The following is a 14,419-nucleotide window of genomic DNA, read 5'->3' as shown; positions in this document are numbered from 1 at the left end:
GCTGGGTGCACCTTATTGCATCTGCCTGAGAAAGAGGTTGAATACATTTAAATCAACTTGTTCAGCTAGCAGTCTTCAATGCATGTTTTTATAGTTTATATTGAATAAATGTGTAACACTTAGTGGCAGATTTTTAAAGCCCTAGGTGCGTAAATCCAGCTGGATTTACGCGCGCAGGGGGGTTACGCGTGCTAGGCCTATTTTGCATAGGCCCGGCGATGCGCGCAAGCCCCGGGATGTGCATATGCATTGATACAGAACGCCGCGGCCAGAATTTTGACCAACACCAACCGGAGAGAACATATTACTCCCATCCTCCGAAACCTACACTGGCTACCAGTCAACTTCAGAGTAATACACAAATCACTCACTTTAATACATAAATCCATCCATAATCACCTTCACCTCGACCTCGAAATCCCTTTCAAACTCCATACCTCCAGCAGACCGATTAGAGAGAACTACAAAGGAGCACTTCAACCCCCCACAACCAAAGCCACGCGCCTCATCTCGACCAAAGTCCGAGCGTTCTCAATAGCAGGCCCAGCTATCTGGAACAACCTCCCAGCAGATCTCAGGCTGGAACCCTGCCTAGTAACATTTAAGAAAAAACTCAAGACCTGGTTGTTCCGCCAAGCCTTCCCGGACCCCTCAGACACACATTAGATGACGAACCGGCTCATGAGCAATGGAACCCAGATCCTCTCTAAATACGACACAAGCACCAGTATTATCATAATAGCTCAACTAGCACTAGCACGGACTTTTAGATCTTAGTTTCTTAACTTACTACCCTCTTACGCCTTCTTTCCAGCTGTTTAAGCTTCCAAGTTTTGCAGTCCTTGTTAAATGTAACTTTGTTTCTCCTGATTATAATAAGTTGTTTATGTTTTACTGTTTACGTCCCTGTTCGATGTAAACCGACCTGATAAGGTATTTAACTTTGAAGGTCGGTATAGAAAAATGATAAATAAATAAATAAATACATACATACATACATACATAAATAAATAAATATGTCCCAGGGCTTGAAAAAAGGGACGGGGCAGGGGCGGTCCGGGGTGGGAGCGTGGCCAGAGGCCTTTGTGGGGCTGCTAGGCCGAGGGATTGTGCCAGCGCGCGCAACTTGTAAAACAAAGGTGGGGGGGGGGGGGTTTAAGTAGGGCTGGGGGGTGGGTTAGGTAGGGGAAGGTGGAAGGAAAGTTCCTTCCAAGGCCACTCCGATTTCGGAGGGAACGGGGAAAGCCATCGGGGCTTCCCTAGGGCTCGGCGCGCGCGCAAGGTGCACAAGTGTGCACCCCCTTGCGTGCGCCGACCATGGATTTTATAACATGCGCGTGGCTGCGTGCGCATGTTATAAAATGGGGTGTACCTCTTAAAATCCGGCTCTTAATTATGGGCACAACATATATTGAAATTAGTTATTTTTTCAACTGCATTGCCCAGCTTTGCCTCTGAAAACAGCTAAACATACTAAAATGTCAGTTTAGGGTAGGATCACTTTGATTATAATACAAGCATTGTAATCTTACTTACTGCACCTTGCTTAAACCCATACTAACATTATAGTAACTGAAGTCTCTCTCTAAAATACTTTAGCTCATTTAATTCTAGAGTTATCAGTCACTCTAAACCAGTTTTTCTTTGAATAAAAGTTGCAAACAAAGAGGGTCATTCATTAAAATGTGTTAGGCTGTTAGGGCCCTAATGCCCACAGTAACGATATAACACATGTGTTATTTATTGTGTTGCGAATACAGATTTTTTCCTGGTGTTAAGTTGTACGATATTCGCAATAAATATCACAAATTCCATTTTGGGGAGGGGGGGGAGAGAGAGAGAGAGAGAGAGAAAGAGAGAGCCTCTGGGGTGGCACACATAGTAGTCAGCTATTTATACCATTATAGGAGGGCAAGCTAGTAACTGAAGGTGAGGTTTTAGGGGTGGTCTAGGATTTTGGGGCCAGTTTTACATACATATAGTTTACATACATAGTGCCCTGTTAGAGAGTCCATCAAGCTAGGGTGAGAGAACATTGTAGAAATCTCATCTTTGTGTGACTTTCCTCACTCAAAATCACATCAAATCTTCACTAATGTGTACTGTTCTGTTCATAAGTCTCACTGTGCATGTAAAACTGGCCCCAAAACTCTAGACCACCACCAAAAACTCACCTCGGGTTACTAGTTGGCCCTCCTATAGTGATATAAATAGTTGACTACTATGAGAGCCTTATAGTCAGTCTGTCTGTCTCAGAGTAGGTGGGTGCAAAAAGTGCATGCAAAATTTTAAGGCATTTTGATGAATCTAGGCCAAAGTTTGGAAACTGCTCGTCCATTACCCAATAACATTACTCAATAAATCGATATTTCATAATCACAATTAATCTTTAGTACAAATGCTATGTACAATATATAAATCATAGGACATATTCATTTTATAAACTCTATGCCTACACACATACCTAATATAAGCTTCATAATAACGAGTTCTATCCAGGAAAGCCAAAAAATATAGGAAAAAAAATTATAATCAGATGCAAACTGTCGAACAATAGCAAGTTTTAATAATGCTTTCAATGCATCAGATTGTGATTAATCTTTGGAAACAGAAATTCAAGACTGCTGTGGTAAACAATATCAGTCAGGACCAGATGTACTAAAGCATTTTGTCCACTCGGGGGGTAATTTCATAACAGCCCCGCTCACATGTGCAAAATGTTGTGCATTCAAGTTACACCAATTTTCAAAGAGAATACACACATGTAAGTTTGCATGGAAAACTGTTCCTCAGAATTTCCTGCACAAAGTTATACCTGCTACTTTATGGAGGGAAAGTTTTCAGGGAAATTTATGTACATAAATGCAAACCCTGCCCAGACTCCACCCCCTGGAACATCTCTCTCTAATGCACTTTAAATTACACACATGTAGGGTGCTTGCCTGTGATTTTACATGTATATCTGCCAGAAAATGTTCAAATGAGCCAATTCAGTGGGGAATTACCCTCCCTGTGTCTAGAGGAAAATCGCTTTGTACATTTGCCCCTTAGTACATGACAGCTGTTATCTTCATTTCACCTTGTAAGAAAATATCCTTATGGTAGCAATGTGATTTTTCCATAGTCAAATAATATACTTATACAAGGGAGTTTCAATGATTTTATAATAGACTGTTACACAGAAATCAAAATAATTCTGATGCAATAAGAATCCTGAGATATGCAGCACAGTTGGTGAAAAAACTTGGAAGAATGTTGGTGGTTGATGTGCTGTTAAGAATGTCACCTGACCCAGTTCTGTTTTTGATCCATTACATTTATGACTCATCCTCATGTCTTTTTTAGAGAAATCTTTATCACTGTTGTATAGTACTGCATGCATCCAGTAGCGCTATAAAAATCATAAATTCTATTTTTATAAAAATTGAAATTGCAAATTCACAGATGTAATGGAGCAAATCCAGATCTGGATCAACCTCTCAGAGTGGACATGGAAGTTGGTGGAAATCCTATGTGCTGTGCTTAAACTTTTTTCTTGCTTCTCAAGCCAAGGATAATGATTTTGCATACAAGCAATAACATCAGTGAAAAATAAAATAACCCCCCCCCCACCAAACTTCTCCTTCCACCAGCAAACGAGAATTATTTGCAATTCTTTTTCACTTTTTGCCATTTGTTTTCACCTGAATTTAATTAATAGTATGAGCCTGTCATCTCATTATTCAATTCATTAATGTATGCTACTAGATGTCAGTAGGTGCTTTAGCAATACAACTCTTGGTTTTATTTTTATTAGATCAAAACAATGTTTGATGGCTACCTGTTAATACTTGTCCTTCTTTGCTTCTCACGGTCATCTTTGCAGTATGGATAGTACCCATTTTCAGACACATGCTCATGATTCCCAAGGCTTGGGTTCTTTCTATTAGCAACTTTGATCATATTGGCATTATTGAGATTGGCATTTGTTGAGTTGGGTACTTGCTTTCCTATTGAATTGTGATTATGATGGTTATGAACTACACAATTACCAGTGTGTGTAACTGTGGACCTTTCAGTCTCACTTGCCAAGGGGACAGAAGACTTGTGCACGTGCAGAGGACGATGTGTGGTGTTAGTCTGCTGGTTAGAATTTCTCCTGTCATTGCCAATATGATTTACATGATTCCCAAACAGGCCACCGTTTCTCTGTAAAACAAATGAAAGACATGAAACAGAAAGCATGGCTCATCTTGCTATAGACTTGTTTGTCTAGTTTTGCTTCTTTACTTACATAGTAAAGTGAAAACGGTGGAAAATACCCATTTGGAAGGATGCAATAGTGAAGACAAAAGCTTAGATTGCCTGAAGCAAAGGCTTTGAGCTGTATTAATTCTAGAAGTCAATATTACAGAGAGGCCAATTTTTTTCATTACTGAGTGAATCAATATTTGTTTTAGGATGATGGTGGCAAGCACCTTGTCTGTTTCCACAGACATTAGTGATCACAGCCCACCGTGTGGTTGTGACATTCTTGGCTGAATAATGCAGAGGTCTGCCTTTGCCTCCTGCAGCCCACAGCACCAGGCCATCTTCTGAGATCTATCTAAAAGGTTAGGTATCAGTCAGGACCCTATTGCTGGGGTGCTTTATGATACCGGCCTAAATTAATACAGAATGGGTAACTTCAGGATCTCATCACATCCACCAATGCTTCCGTCAATAGTTCCCTAGCATTTGGGTTATCTTTCCTGAAGCAATACAAAGTGCTGCTACAAATGTAACAAATCACAAATGAGAATATGTCTTGACTATAATTGCTTCATTTCCTCTGAGAATCTAGTTGGTCATTAATTGCTTGTGAGTAGAAAGGAGATAGAGGAAAAGGGATGAGGAGCTGATTGTAGACAAAGAATGGTATGTAGTCTGTATGTGTATATAGATTACAGACACAGTCTATAAAATCAACCACGTATACTAATATGATATGTTTCAGGCTTGATTTGCAAGAATGTTTTAATATATTGGCATTTTTTAGACTAATTACGCAGCTCTAGCCGTATTTCTATAAATATTATACAGTACCATACATGAAATCTCTTTTTGAATAATTACTCTAAATATATCTTCTTCTTCCTCTTGATTATTTTCTTCTGTATCATCTTGCAAGTCACATGATATGGCTCGACGAATTTCGGGTCCAATGTCATGGAGTGTCCTGAGTCCTGCCTATATCAATGGAATTCACATTTCAAATTAGCTGTTTGGTTTCTCTACCAAAATGTACAACCAGGTTATTCTTGAAGTCAATGTTTTCCCTGAAGAAAATGCCATAAATATTAAAGCTAGAAGAGACAGTCCCAATACAATACAAGAAGATACACTTACAGCCTAATTTTAAAAGACCATCATGCATTAAAACTGGGAGATACTCGCGTGGCCGGGCCGCGTGTGCACGGTGCGCATTTTCAAAGAGCCGCAGCCACGCGTGTATCTCCTGGTATGCGCTGAAGACTGGCTCAACAGAAAAGGGGCAGGCTGGGATAGCGCCATTAGGCACTGTCCCACTGAATCGCGTGCCAGCAGCCGGCCAGCCCGCCCAACCTACTACTGCTCCGGAGAGCAGGTAGGTATGCAAACCAAAAAAAAACCCCAAAGTTAGTTAGAGGGGTTTTAGGGGTCAGGGAAGACAGGGAAGACAGGGGAAAAGGGAGGCAGGTTTGATAGGAGGTTTCGGAAGCTCTCTCCCAGTCCACTCTTTTATTGGAGCTGACTGGGAGGCAACTGGGGAAGGTTCCTATTGTGTCGCCATGCGCTTCTTAGAAAATTTAACCCCCTTACGCGCATGAGTTGCCACTCGTGCGCGCTGATATAAAATTTAGCACACGTGCACACGGGTAGCGGATTTTATAACATGTGCATGTCGATGAGCGCATGTTATAAAAATGGTGCGCCCATGTGCGCCCGCGCAGGTTTAAAAATGTACCTTTTACTGTGAAAACTTACTTTTGTTTTGCATTTCCATGTTAAATATGATATATAGGTACATTTAATGCCAAGATGAGTGCACTTTGCATACTACATAACATTTTATTCAAAGAACATGCACAATACTGCCATTTTTCAAGGTTTGTAAAAAAATTGAATTGAAGAATGGATTTCGAATCAAATCAGGCTATGTAAATTCTCTCCATAGTGTAAAGGTTTGTACTGCTGAATATAAATATTGATGTTCTAACTAAAGTCAGAGCACATTGCACAACATAAAACTGCTTGTTTTGCTTACACTTTATGTTCTTATTCAACAAAGATTTTTGCTAAAGATAGACAACAGGAATAAGGTACTTAGCAAACAAACACCAACAGTGTTTGCTGTTGGAGACTTATTCTCCTCTCCTCTTACTACTACTACTATTTAACCATAGATTCAATATTTGTGTTTTCACCACTTCCCCCTTCTTATTTTTGCATTTCCTACAGCTAAGAATGACAATACTATTGTTACTTGCTATTAGTAACATTACATAATGTGTGAGAAATCTGAGTGCAGCCTGCTGCAGAAAATCAAGATATGGCAGATACCTGGGAGAACAACTCCTCTTATCACATTTAGATATATTTGCAAGGACAACAGTAACTTGGAAGCCTAGGTACATTTTTTTCCTTTTTGAGGCTATGTGAAAGGGTTTACTGAATCCAAGATAATATCCATTGTAGCCATGAAGGACTTCTGAATTTTGAACTTAATTTAATGCCTATTGAATTCTGCCATAACAGAATCTACCATGTTGCTCTTTATAATACAGTCTGATATCCAAAAGGCTGTTTCTTCCAATTCATCAAATTTCATCATTGCATACACTCCTGAGATGAAAAGGGAAGCTGATGTTTCACATATCAAGAGGAGGATAATTGTTCCAGCCCTCCCAAACAAGAGCTATTGATGACTCTCCATCTCTTGCCTTTCCCATTGCACAGCAGTAACCAGTTCAAAGAAAGATTACCAGCTGACTTGGCCTATGGTATGACTAGGTACATGCAGTATATGTTTAGTAAAGCTACAATTAAAATAGTGGAAGGAAGAAAAACTAACCATGGAGGACATATATCAGAGAACCACCTAAAATGGTTTGTAATAATATAGACGAGACATATATATATATATATATATATATATATATTTTTTTTTTTTTAAATAAATATGAGTATAGACAGTCTTCCAAATGTGACTACTGGAAAATACTACAAAAGACGGTGGCATTTGAGTCTTGAAATACAGCCTCATTTTCTGGCTGGTTTGATACAATATTGACAAGCTTTCAGAATTTTGAAGAGCAATTGTCTTCAGTGCTTGAAAAATAAAAAAATGACTGCTCTGTTTTTGGTAGTTTTCCTAGTCTTGTTATCTAAGCTCTGTCTGTTCCTCTCGCTGGATAGCTAATGCTGTTAAAGAGGATAAAGGTGGATTTTAAAAGCCCTACATGCGCCAAAGTTGGGAGATACTCAAGTATCTCGGCCCAGCATGTATTGCACAGATTTTAAAAGGTGCCAGAGTATGCACATATCTCCTGCTATGCTCACAAATTGGGAAGCCAAAAAAAAACAAAAACCGGGCAGGGCATGGGTGGGATATGGGGGTTCTGGGTCTGAAACCTAAAATATGCACGTAATTATTTATGCGCACAAGCGCTCACCAGGGTCCCCTACTGCATAACTTTATTTCTGCTATGGTTGGCGTGTAAGTTTTAAAATAATAAATTCAGGGCTAATCAGTGGGGTTTGAAGGTTCGGGGCTAATAGGGTAAAAGGGAGGGTATCTAGCTAGTGGGGCTAGGAAATCCTATCTTTTACTGGGGTGAACTGGGAATGAACTGGGGAAACAGGTATCTGCATCTGTGCGCGTGCCTAGCAAAATCCCACCACTTACACGGTAGAGGCAGCATTTGTGTGCACATGTGCGAGTCCATATAAAATCAGCAGATTTTATAACATTCGTGCATATAGACACTTTTGTTATAAAATGGCTGCATCCATTCGCACGAGCCAGCATACACGCATACATGTACGCTTGTGCAGCTGTTTAAAATGTTACTGTCCCCATATACATTTTTCATGGTGGAAAATTACTAAAATGGTCTGAAAGGCATTCAGAGATACAATATAAAGGTCAAAATAGTGATTTATAGCAAAGTAAATCTGCAAATACTCAAAACTTTTAACCTTTTGTACTATTTTTGAACCACCCCACACTTAAAAAGATATTATGTCTATTTAGAGGGCTCTACCACTGTAATGTTACATATTAGGTTAAAAGCACACAACTGAAGCTACACAAATATAATTGCAAATAAGCTTTATTTTAACAACAAAATATGCTGGCAAAGTTTGTTTTAAACACCTGCAATGTCTCTATAGGGATAAACAGTTCAACCGCATTAGCGAGCTGCTCATAGGGAATTATTTGTGATTTTCTGGGGAGCTTTCTTTCAGATTTCACTCCAAGAAGAAAACATGGGGGCAGATTTTAATACCTACGCGCGGGTGTAGATTTGTACGTGCAACCCGGCACACACAAATCTATGCCTGATTTTATAACATGCGTGCGCAGCCGTGCGCATGTTATAAAATCCAGGGTCAGCGCGCGCAAGAGGGTGCATACTTGTGCACCTTGCGCGTGCCAAGCCCTAGAGGAGCCCCGATAGCTTTCCCTGTTCCCTCCGAGGACAGCCCTACCTAAAACCCCCCCATACCTTTGTTTTGCAAGTTGCGCCTGCCTCCGGGTAGGATTAGGTTGCGCGCGCCAGCCGAGTGCCGGCGTGCGATCCCCCAGCCTAGAAGCCCTTCGGAGGCCTTTGGCCACGCCTCCTCCCTGCCCTGGACCGCTCCCGCCCCGCCCCTTTTTTCAAGCCCTGGGACATACATGCTTCCTGGGGCTTGCGATGGGGGGGGAAAGGCTGATGTGCACGGAGCAGGAGAGAGACCTTGGGGTGATAGTGTCTAATGATATGAAGTCGGCGAAACAATGCGACAAGGCGATTGCAAAAGCCAGAAGAATGCTGGGATGCATAGAGAGAGGAATATCGAGTAAGAAAAGGGAAGTGATAATCCCCTTGTACAGGTCCTTGGTGAGGCCTCACCTGGAGTACTGTGTTCAGTTCTGGAGACCGTATCTACAAAGAGACAAGGACAAGTTGGAGGCGGTACAGAGAAGGGCGACCAGGAAGGTGGAGGGTCTTCATCGGTTGACATACGAGGAGAGATTGAAGAATCTAAATATGTACACCCTGGAGGAAAGGAGGAGCAGGGGGTGATATGATTCAAACTTTCAGATACTTGAAAAACTTTAACGATCCAAAGACAATGACAAACCTTTTCCAACAGAAAAAAATCAGCAGAACCAGAGGTCACGAGCTGAGGCTCCAAGGAGGAAGACTAAGAACCAATGTCAGGAAGAATTTCTTCACGGAGAGAGTGGTGGATGCCTGGAATGCCCTTCCGGAGGAAGTGGTGAAGTCCAAAACTGTGAAGCACTTCAAAGGGGCATGGGATAAATATTGTGGATCCATCAGGTCCAGAGGACGCATATAAAGAGCAGGTAGTAAAATACTGCACGGAGCGGCAGTAGCCACAGAGGCATTCACGGAGCGGGATGCCAGTGGCCAGTGGTAGGTGTCCACCTTCATGGAGCGGAAGGATGTAGGGCTGTCATCTCCCAATTAAATAAAAAACAAAAACAAAAAACAAAACAGGGATGGGATCCATCAGGTCTAGAGGACACATATAAAGAGCAGGTAGTAAAATACTGCACGGAGCGGCAGTAGCCACAGAGGCATTCACGGAGCGGGATGCCAGTGGCCAGTGGTAGGTGTCCATATAAAGAGCAGGTAGTAAAATACTGCACAGAGCGGCAGTAGCCACAGAGGCATTCACGGAGCGGGATGCCAGTGGCCAGTGGTAGGTGTCCACCTTCACGGAGCGGAAGGATGGAGGGCTGTCATCTCCCAATTAAATAAATAATAAAAAAACCCAGGGATGGGATCCATCAGTTCTAGAGGACGCATATAAAGAGCAGGTAGTAAAACACTGCATGGAGCGGCAGTAGCCACAGAGGCATTAACGGAGCGGGATGCCAGTGGCCGGTGGTAGGTGTCCACCTTCACAGAGTAGAAGGATGAAGGGCATCCATCTCCCAATTAAAAAAAGAAAAGAAAAAAAGAAAAAAAAACAGGGATGGGTTCATGGGCTTATAGGTATTACCAATTATTAGGCTTTTCAATATTTGATGATAGTTAATGTGACTTTCAAGGCATTCTTCACTTTCGGTGCATGTCCGGCATGACTCCTTGCTTCAATGACAGGGGAAAAGAAAAACTGATACTTCACACATTTCCAGCATTGCCCTCTGCTTCATGGCAGAGAGCTATGCTGCCGCTTACCCAACTAATCAAACTTAATATTTCACTTGGAAGCAGCTCCAGCACTGCTCTCTACATTAATGGTGGGGGTGAAAAGGGAATTAGAACATAAGGTTACTAAGAGCCAAGAGAAACAGTTAAGTATGAGAACAAATGTGTGAAGCTTGCTGGGCAGACTGGATGGACCGGTTGGTCTTCTTCTGCCGTCATTTCTATGTTTCTATGTTTCTATGTTTCTATGCAAAATGGGCCTATGCAAAATGGGCTCTACGCACATAGGGGGGGGGAGCAGATTTTCAAAGGGGTATGCACGTACCCCATGAAAACCTGCCCCAAGCTCCCCCTGCGCGCGCCCTGGGACACGCGTAGGTCCCGGGGCTTTCCTGGGGGGGCGTGTTGCGGCAGCACGTCATCAGAGGTGGGGCTGTGGGCGTGGTTCCAACCCAGGGGCATTTTGGGGGCATGGCCAAGGCCTCTGAAACTGCTCCCAGGCCGGGGAATCGTGCGCCGGGCAGCTGGCAGGCAGGTGTAACTTTTGCAATAAAGGTAGGGGGGTTTAGATAGGGCTGGGGGGTGGGTTAGGTAGGGAAAGGTGCGGGGGTGGAAGGAAATTTCCCTCCGAGGCCGCTCTGATTTCGGAGCGGCCTCGGAGGGATCAGAGGCAGGCTGCGTGGCTTGGTGTGCGCAGGCTGCCGATTGTGCACAGCCTTGCACGCGCCGACCCCGGATTTTAAAGGATATGCATGGCTATGCGCGTATCTATTAAAATCCGGCGTACTCTTGTTTGCGCCTGGTGCGCGAACAAAAGTACGCGCGGGTGTATTTTTTTAAAATCTGCCCCAGGGCTTTTAAAATCTGCCCCATGGTGTTTACCAGATTTACTTGTCTCTAAACAGTGGTTATTCTTCATGCTAAAAATGGGAAATCAATTTTATTTGCTGTTGCTATTTTTGACATCTACTAATTGATAGATACATATAATCCAAATGTATGAATAACATAACAATTGTCTGGACAATCAAAAGTAAATTTTCAACCCTTCTAAATTGAGATTTTTTTTAATAGTAAGAAATATTAATAAAAACAATTCATGGCAGGGAGGGGTGGGATATAAATACCTTTAAATAAATAAATAAATAGATAGATAAATAAGTTAAGGTAGTGCTGTGTATAATAAATAACTCTCTTTCTGTTTTTCTCTGTCTCTTTCTCGCTATAAGACATTTAGATAAAATTAATCCTCCAACAAAGTCAGTTTATGAAATGTTTATTATAAATACCATATTTATTGGAGGAATAAAAATGTCTGAAAGTTATACCAGTCCATCTATCTTAGAAACCAAGGAAAAAATATCAAAATTGATCCAGCATTTTTACTTAAACAAAACTATGATTTATTACAAAAATCACTATAGTTAATACCTAAAAATTATTTTGAATTGGCATCATAAAACCTGCAATTAGTTAAACAAAATCCTGAGTCCAGGAAGCAAACTACAACACATGGTAAACACATTTTTTTTTGTCCACAGTAACATCTGAGTTAATCTGATAAGTCAAGCAACAGTGAGATATTTCTACCATCATTGTCACTATCAGTTATTGGAACGAGTTTTTCAGAACATTTTCTTAGCCATTAGAAACCAAATTACCCTATTTCTTAAATACTTAAAATTGAAATGTTTGTATTTTAAATATCTATGCTAAACCAAACTTGTGATAATTATTAATATAAATGTATTGTGATTTGATAGTTAAAAAAGTAATAAATAAAAAGTTTTCCCATAAACATCACTTACTGTAAACTCATCAGCAAACAATAGCAATTTTTGTTCATCTGTAGGCACATTACATAATAATATCTACTTACTACATGGTATATAACTTTTAGTGCTATTGTTGTTAATCATACTAGCACATGCAGACAGAGCTCGAGTTTTTAATCTGATAATACATCGTTCTACAATGTTAAACTGGACTCCTGTTTATACATGAAACATGTTTATCATTCCCAGTTAAAGCCTACCAGGATATTCCGGTATAAATCAAATGATCTTTAATACTTGCAAGTCTGCCATAAGTTAACATCTGTTTTCTAAATATGCAGTGGCTTGTGCAGGAAAGCAGCAGGCGAAGAATGGAATTAAACCTGATAAATAGAGATAAGACGACACAAAACTGCAAGCAAAGGGTGGCTGAACCTACACTGTAGCAGTGGATATAAGATACGTAATAGTCGAGTCTCGATTCCTCAGAGCTGTTCCTGTTCATCGATCCCATCCTACCCTAAATGCTGCTGCTCGGCATACTGCACTACAGCCATAGGTAGCTACTGCTCTTAATCCAGGCTTCTTACAGCCAAGTCTGGCTGTGCAAACAACAGGAACAAAGCAGTCCAATTATGCTGCAGCTTGTTAACCCTAAGTGGGACTCACAGCCTGCCCCACAGAGTTTTTATTAAATTCAGTTTTCAACACTGCATTTACTTTTTTTTTTTTTTAAACAGGCTATATCATAGTATGCCTGACAGATACGTTTTGAGATTAAACTATAATTTATAGAATACATTATTTTGGTTTATATATATATATATATATATATATAGAGAGAGAGAGAGAGAGAGAGAGAGAGAGAGAGAGAGAGAGAGAGAGAGAGAGAGAGAGAGAGAGAGAGGCAAGGTAATTTTCAAAGCCTTATCTGTGGAAGCGGGCTTTTTACAATATTGCCCGCTCTTTATAGGGCTTCCATGCACATAGTTTAACCTGCAGCAGGGGGAACCATTACCAGGGTGGCTTTTGCTCTTATATGCACATATTTATATTTTCTTTTTTCTTAATTATTTTAATGCAATGAATTTACAATAGAATAATATAGGAATTATGGTCCACAAATCATTCACCATATAATAAGAAAAAGATAATAATTGAAAAAACATTAAGATGGTAACCTTGAAACAGCCGTGCGGGTGCACATGACATGGCTATTTTATAACATACGCTCGTATATGCGCGCATGGAATAAAATGGGCTGAAAGCACGCACACGTGCTGCAATTTTAAGTAGGCGCATCTACAACATAAATGGTGGGATTTTAGTAGACACGAGTGCCGACATAATTACCAGTTTTCCCAGTTCACTCCCAGTTCACCCAGGCAAAGGATAGGACTTCCAATTCCCCCAGGTTTAATAGCCTCCCTTCTCCCCTGTTAACCCCGACCTTTAAGTTCCTGCTGACATGCCTAGCTTTTTTCATTTTTTGACTTACACGCCATCCATAGCAGAAGTAAAGTTATGCACCTGAAGACACCGTTGCGCGTTTGTGTAAGTATTTATGTATTTATTTCATTGAGAAATCCAAGAATGCCCAGACCAGAACCACACCTCGCCCCTTCTTTGTAAACAAAGGTTTTTGTGCACACAGCGGAAGATATGTGTGTATTTGTGTGCCTTTTAAAATTTGCTCAGCATGAGCCAGCCTGACTTGTGCACATATCTCCCGTTTTTTGCGCGTGCCAGGCTTTTAAAATTCACCTTACAGGAAATAATAAGGAACGCAAATATAATTCGGAACTACTTAAATATAATGAATATAAATACACTGTTCAAACAGCTACTGGAGTAGAATTGACTAGACATTTTGCTTCAAGAAAAAATCTTAATTGTTTTGAATCAAAAAATATATAACTCACAGCAGAATACTTAATAAAAAATGTACATGGGTATTGAAGAAGAAATGTAGTGCCAGGGATTTGCACCTCCTGGTGCAAAGCAAGTTCTATCTGTATTTTCCACCCCATAAATAACTGAAGAACTGTGAAGATGAAGGCACATTATCATAGTGAAAACAAAAAAAGACTATTAAGATGACTCTATTAGATTCTTCACCATTGACTGTTCAAGAAAACTGGTAGTTGGGCCACTCCTTGTTCCAAAACATGACTCAACACACTTCCCAATCGAAGATAATATATTTTGTTCAAAGAAGGAATTGCTTCTAAAGAAACTCCAAGAACCTTCATGAGGTAC

General features: G+C 40.8%; 1 protein-coding gene across 13 annotated transcripts in view; it reads right to left on the bottom strand.

Moving 5' to 3' along the window:
• CACNA1D (calcium voltage-gated channel subunit alpha1 D) overlaps nt 1-14,419 on the bottom strand; it is a 513,308-nt gene that overhangs the window by 37,421 nt on the left and 461,468 nt on the right. For 6 of the 13 annotated variants that reach the window (XM_029600875.1, XM_029600887.1, XM_029600880.1 and 3 more), the window contains 3 exons: nt 5,065-5,208; nt 3,821-4,188; nt 2,465-2,491 (listed from right to left, as the gene is read on the bottom strand). In XM_029600875.1, coding sequence (XP_029456735.1) covers nt 2,465-2,491; nt 3,821-4,188; nt 5,065-5,208 — 539 coding nt within the window. The remainder of the gene's footprint in view (nt 1-2,464; nt 2,492-3,820; nt 4,189-5,064; nt 5,209-14,419) is intronic. The other 7 variants (XM_029600877.1, XM_029600883.1, XM_029600882.1 and 4 more) reach the window with 3 other exon arrangements.

Source organism: Rhinatrema bivittatum, chromosome 4 (assembly GCF_901001135.1).
Source record: "Rhinatrema bivittatum chromosome 4, aRhiBiv1.1, whole genome shotgun sequence".
Taxonomy (NCBI): Eukaryota; Metazoa; Chordata; class Amphibia; order Gymnophiona; family Rhinatrematidae; genus Rhinatrema; species Rhinatrema bivittatum.
The sequence above is the reverse complement of the archived record's forward strand: the minus strand, read 5'-3'. Positions and strand labels throughout refer to the sequence as shown.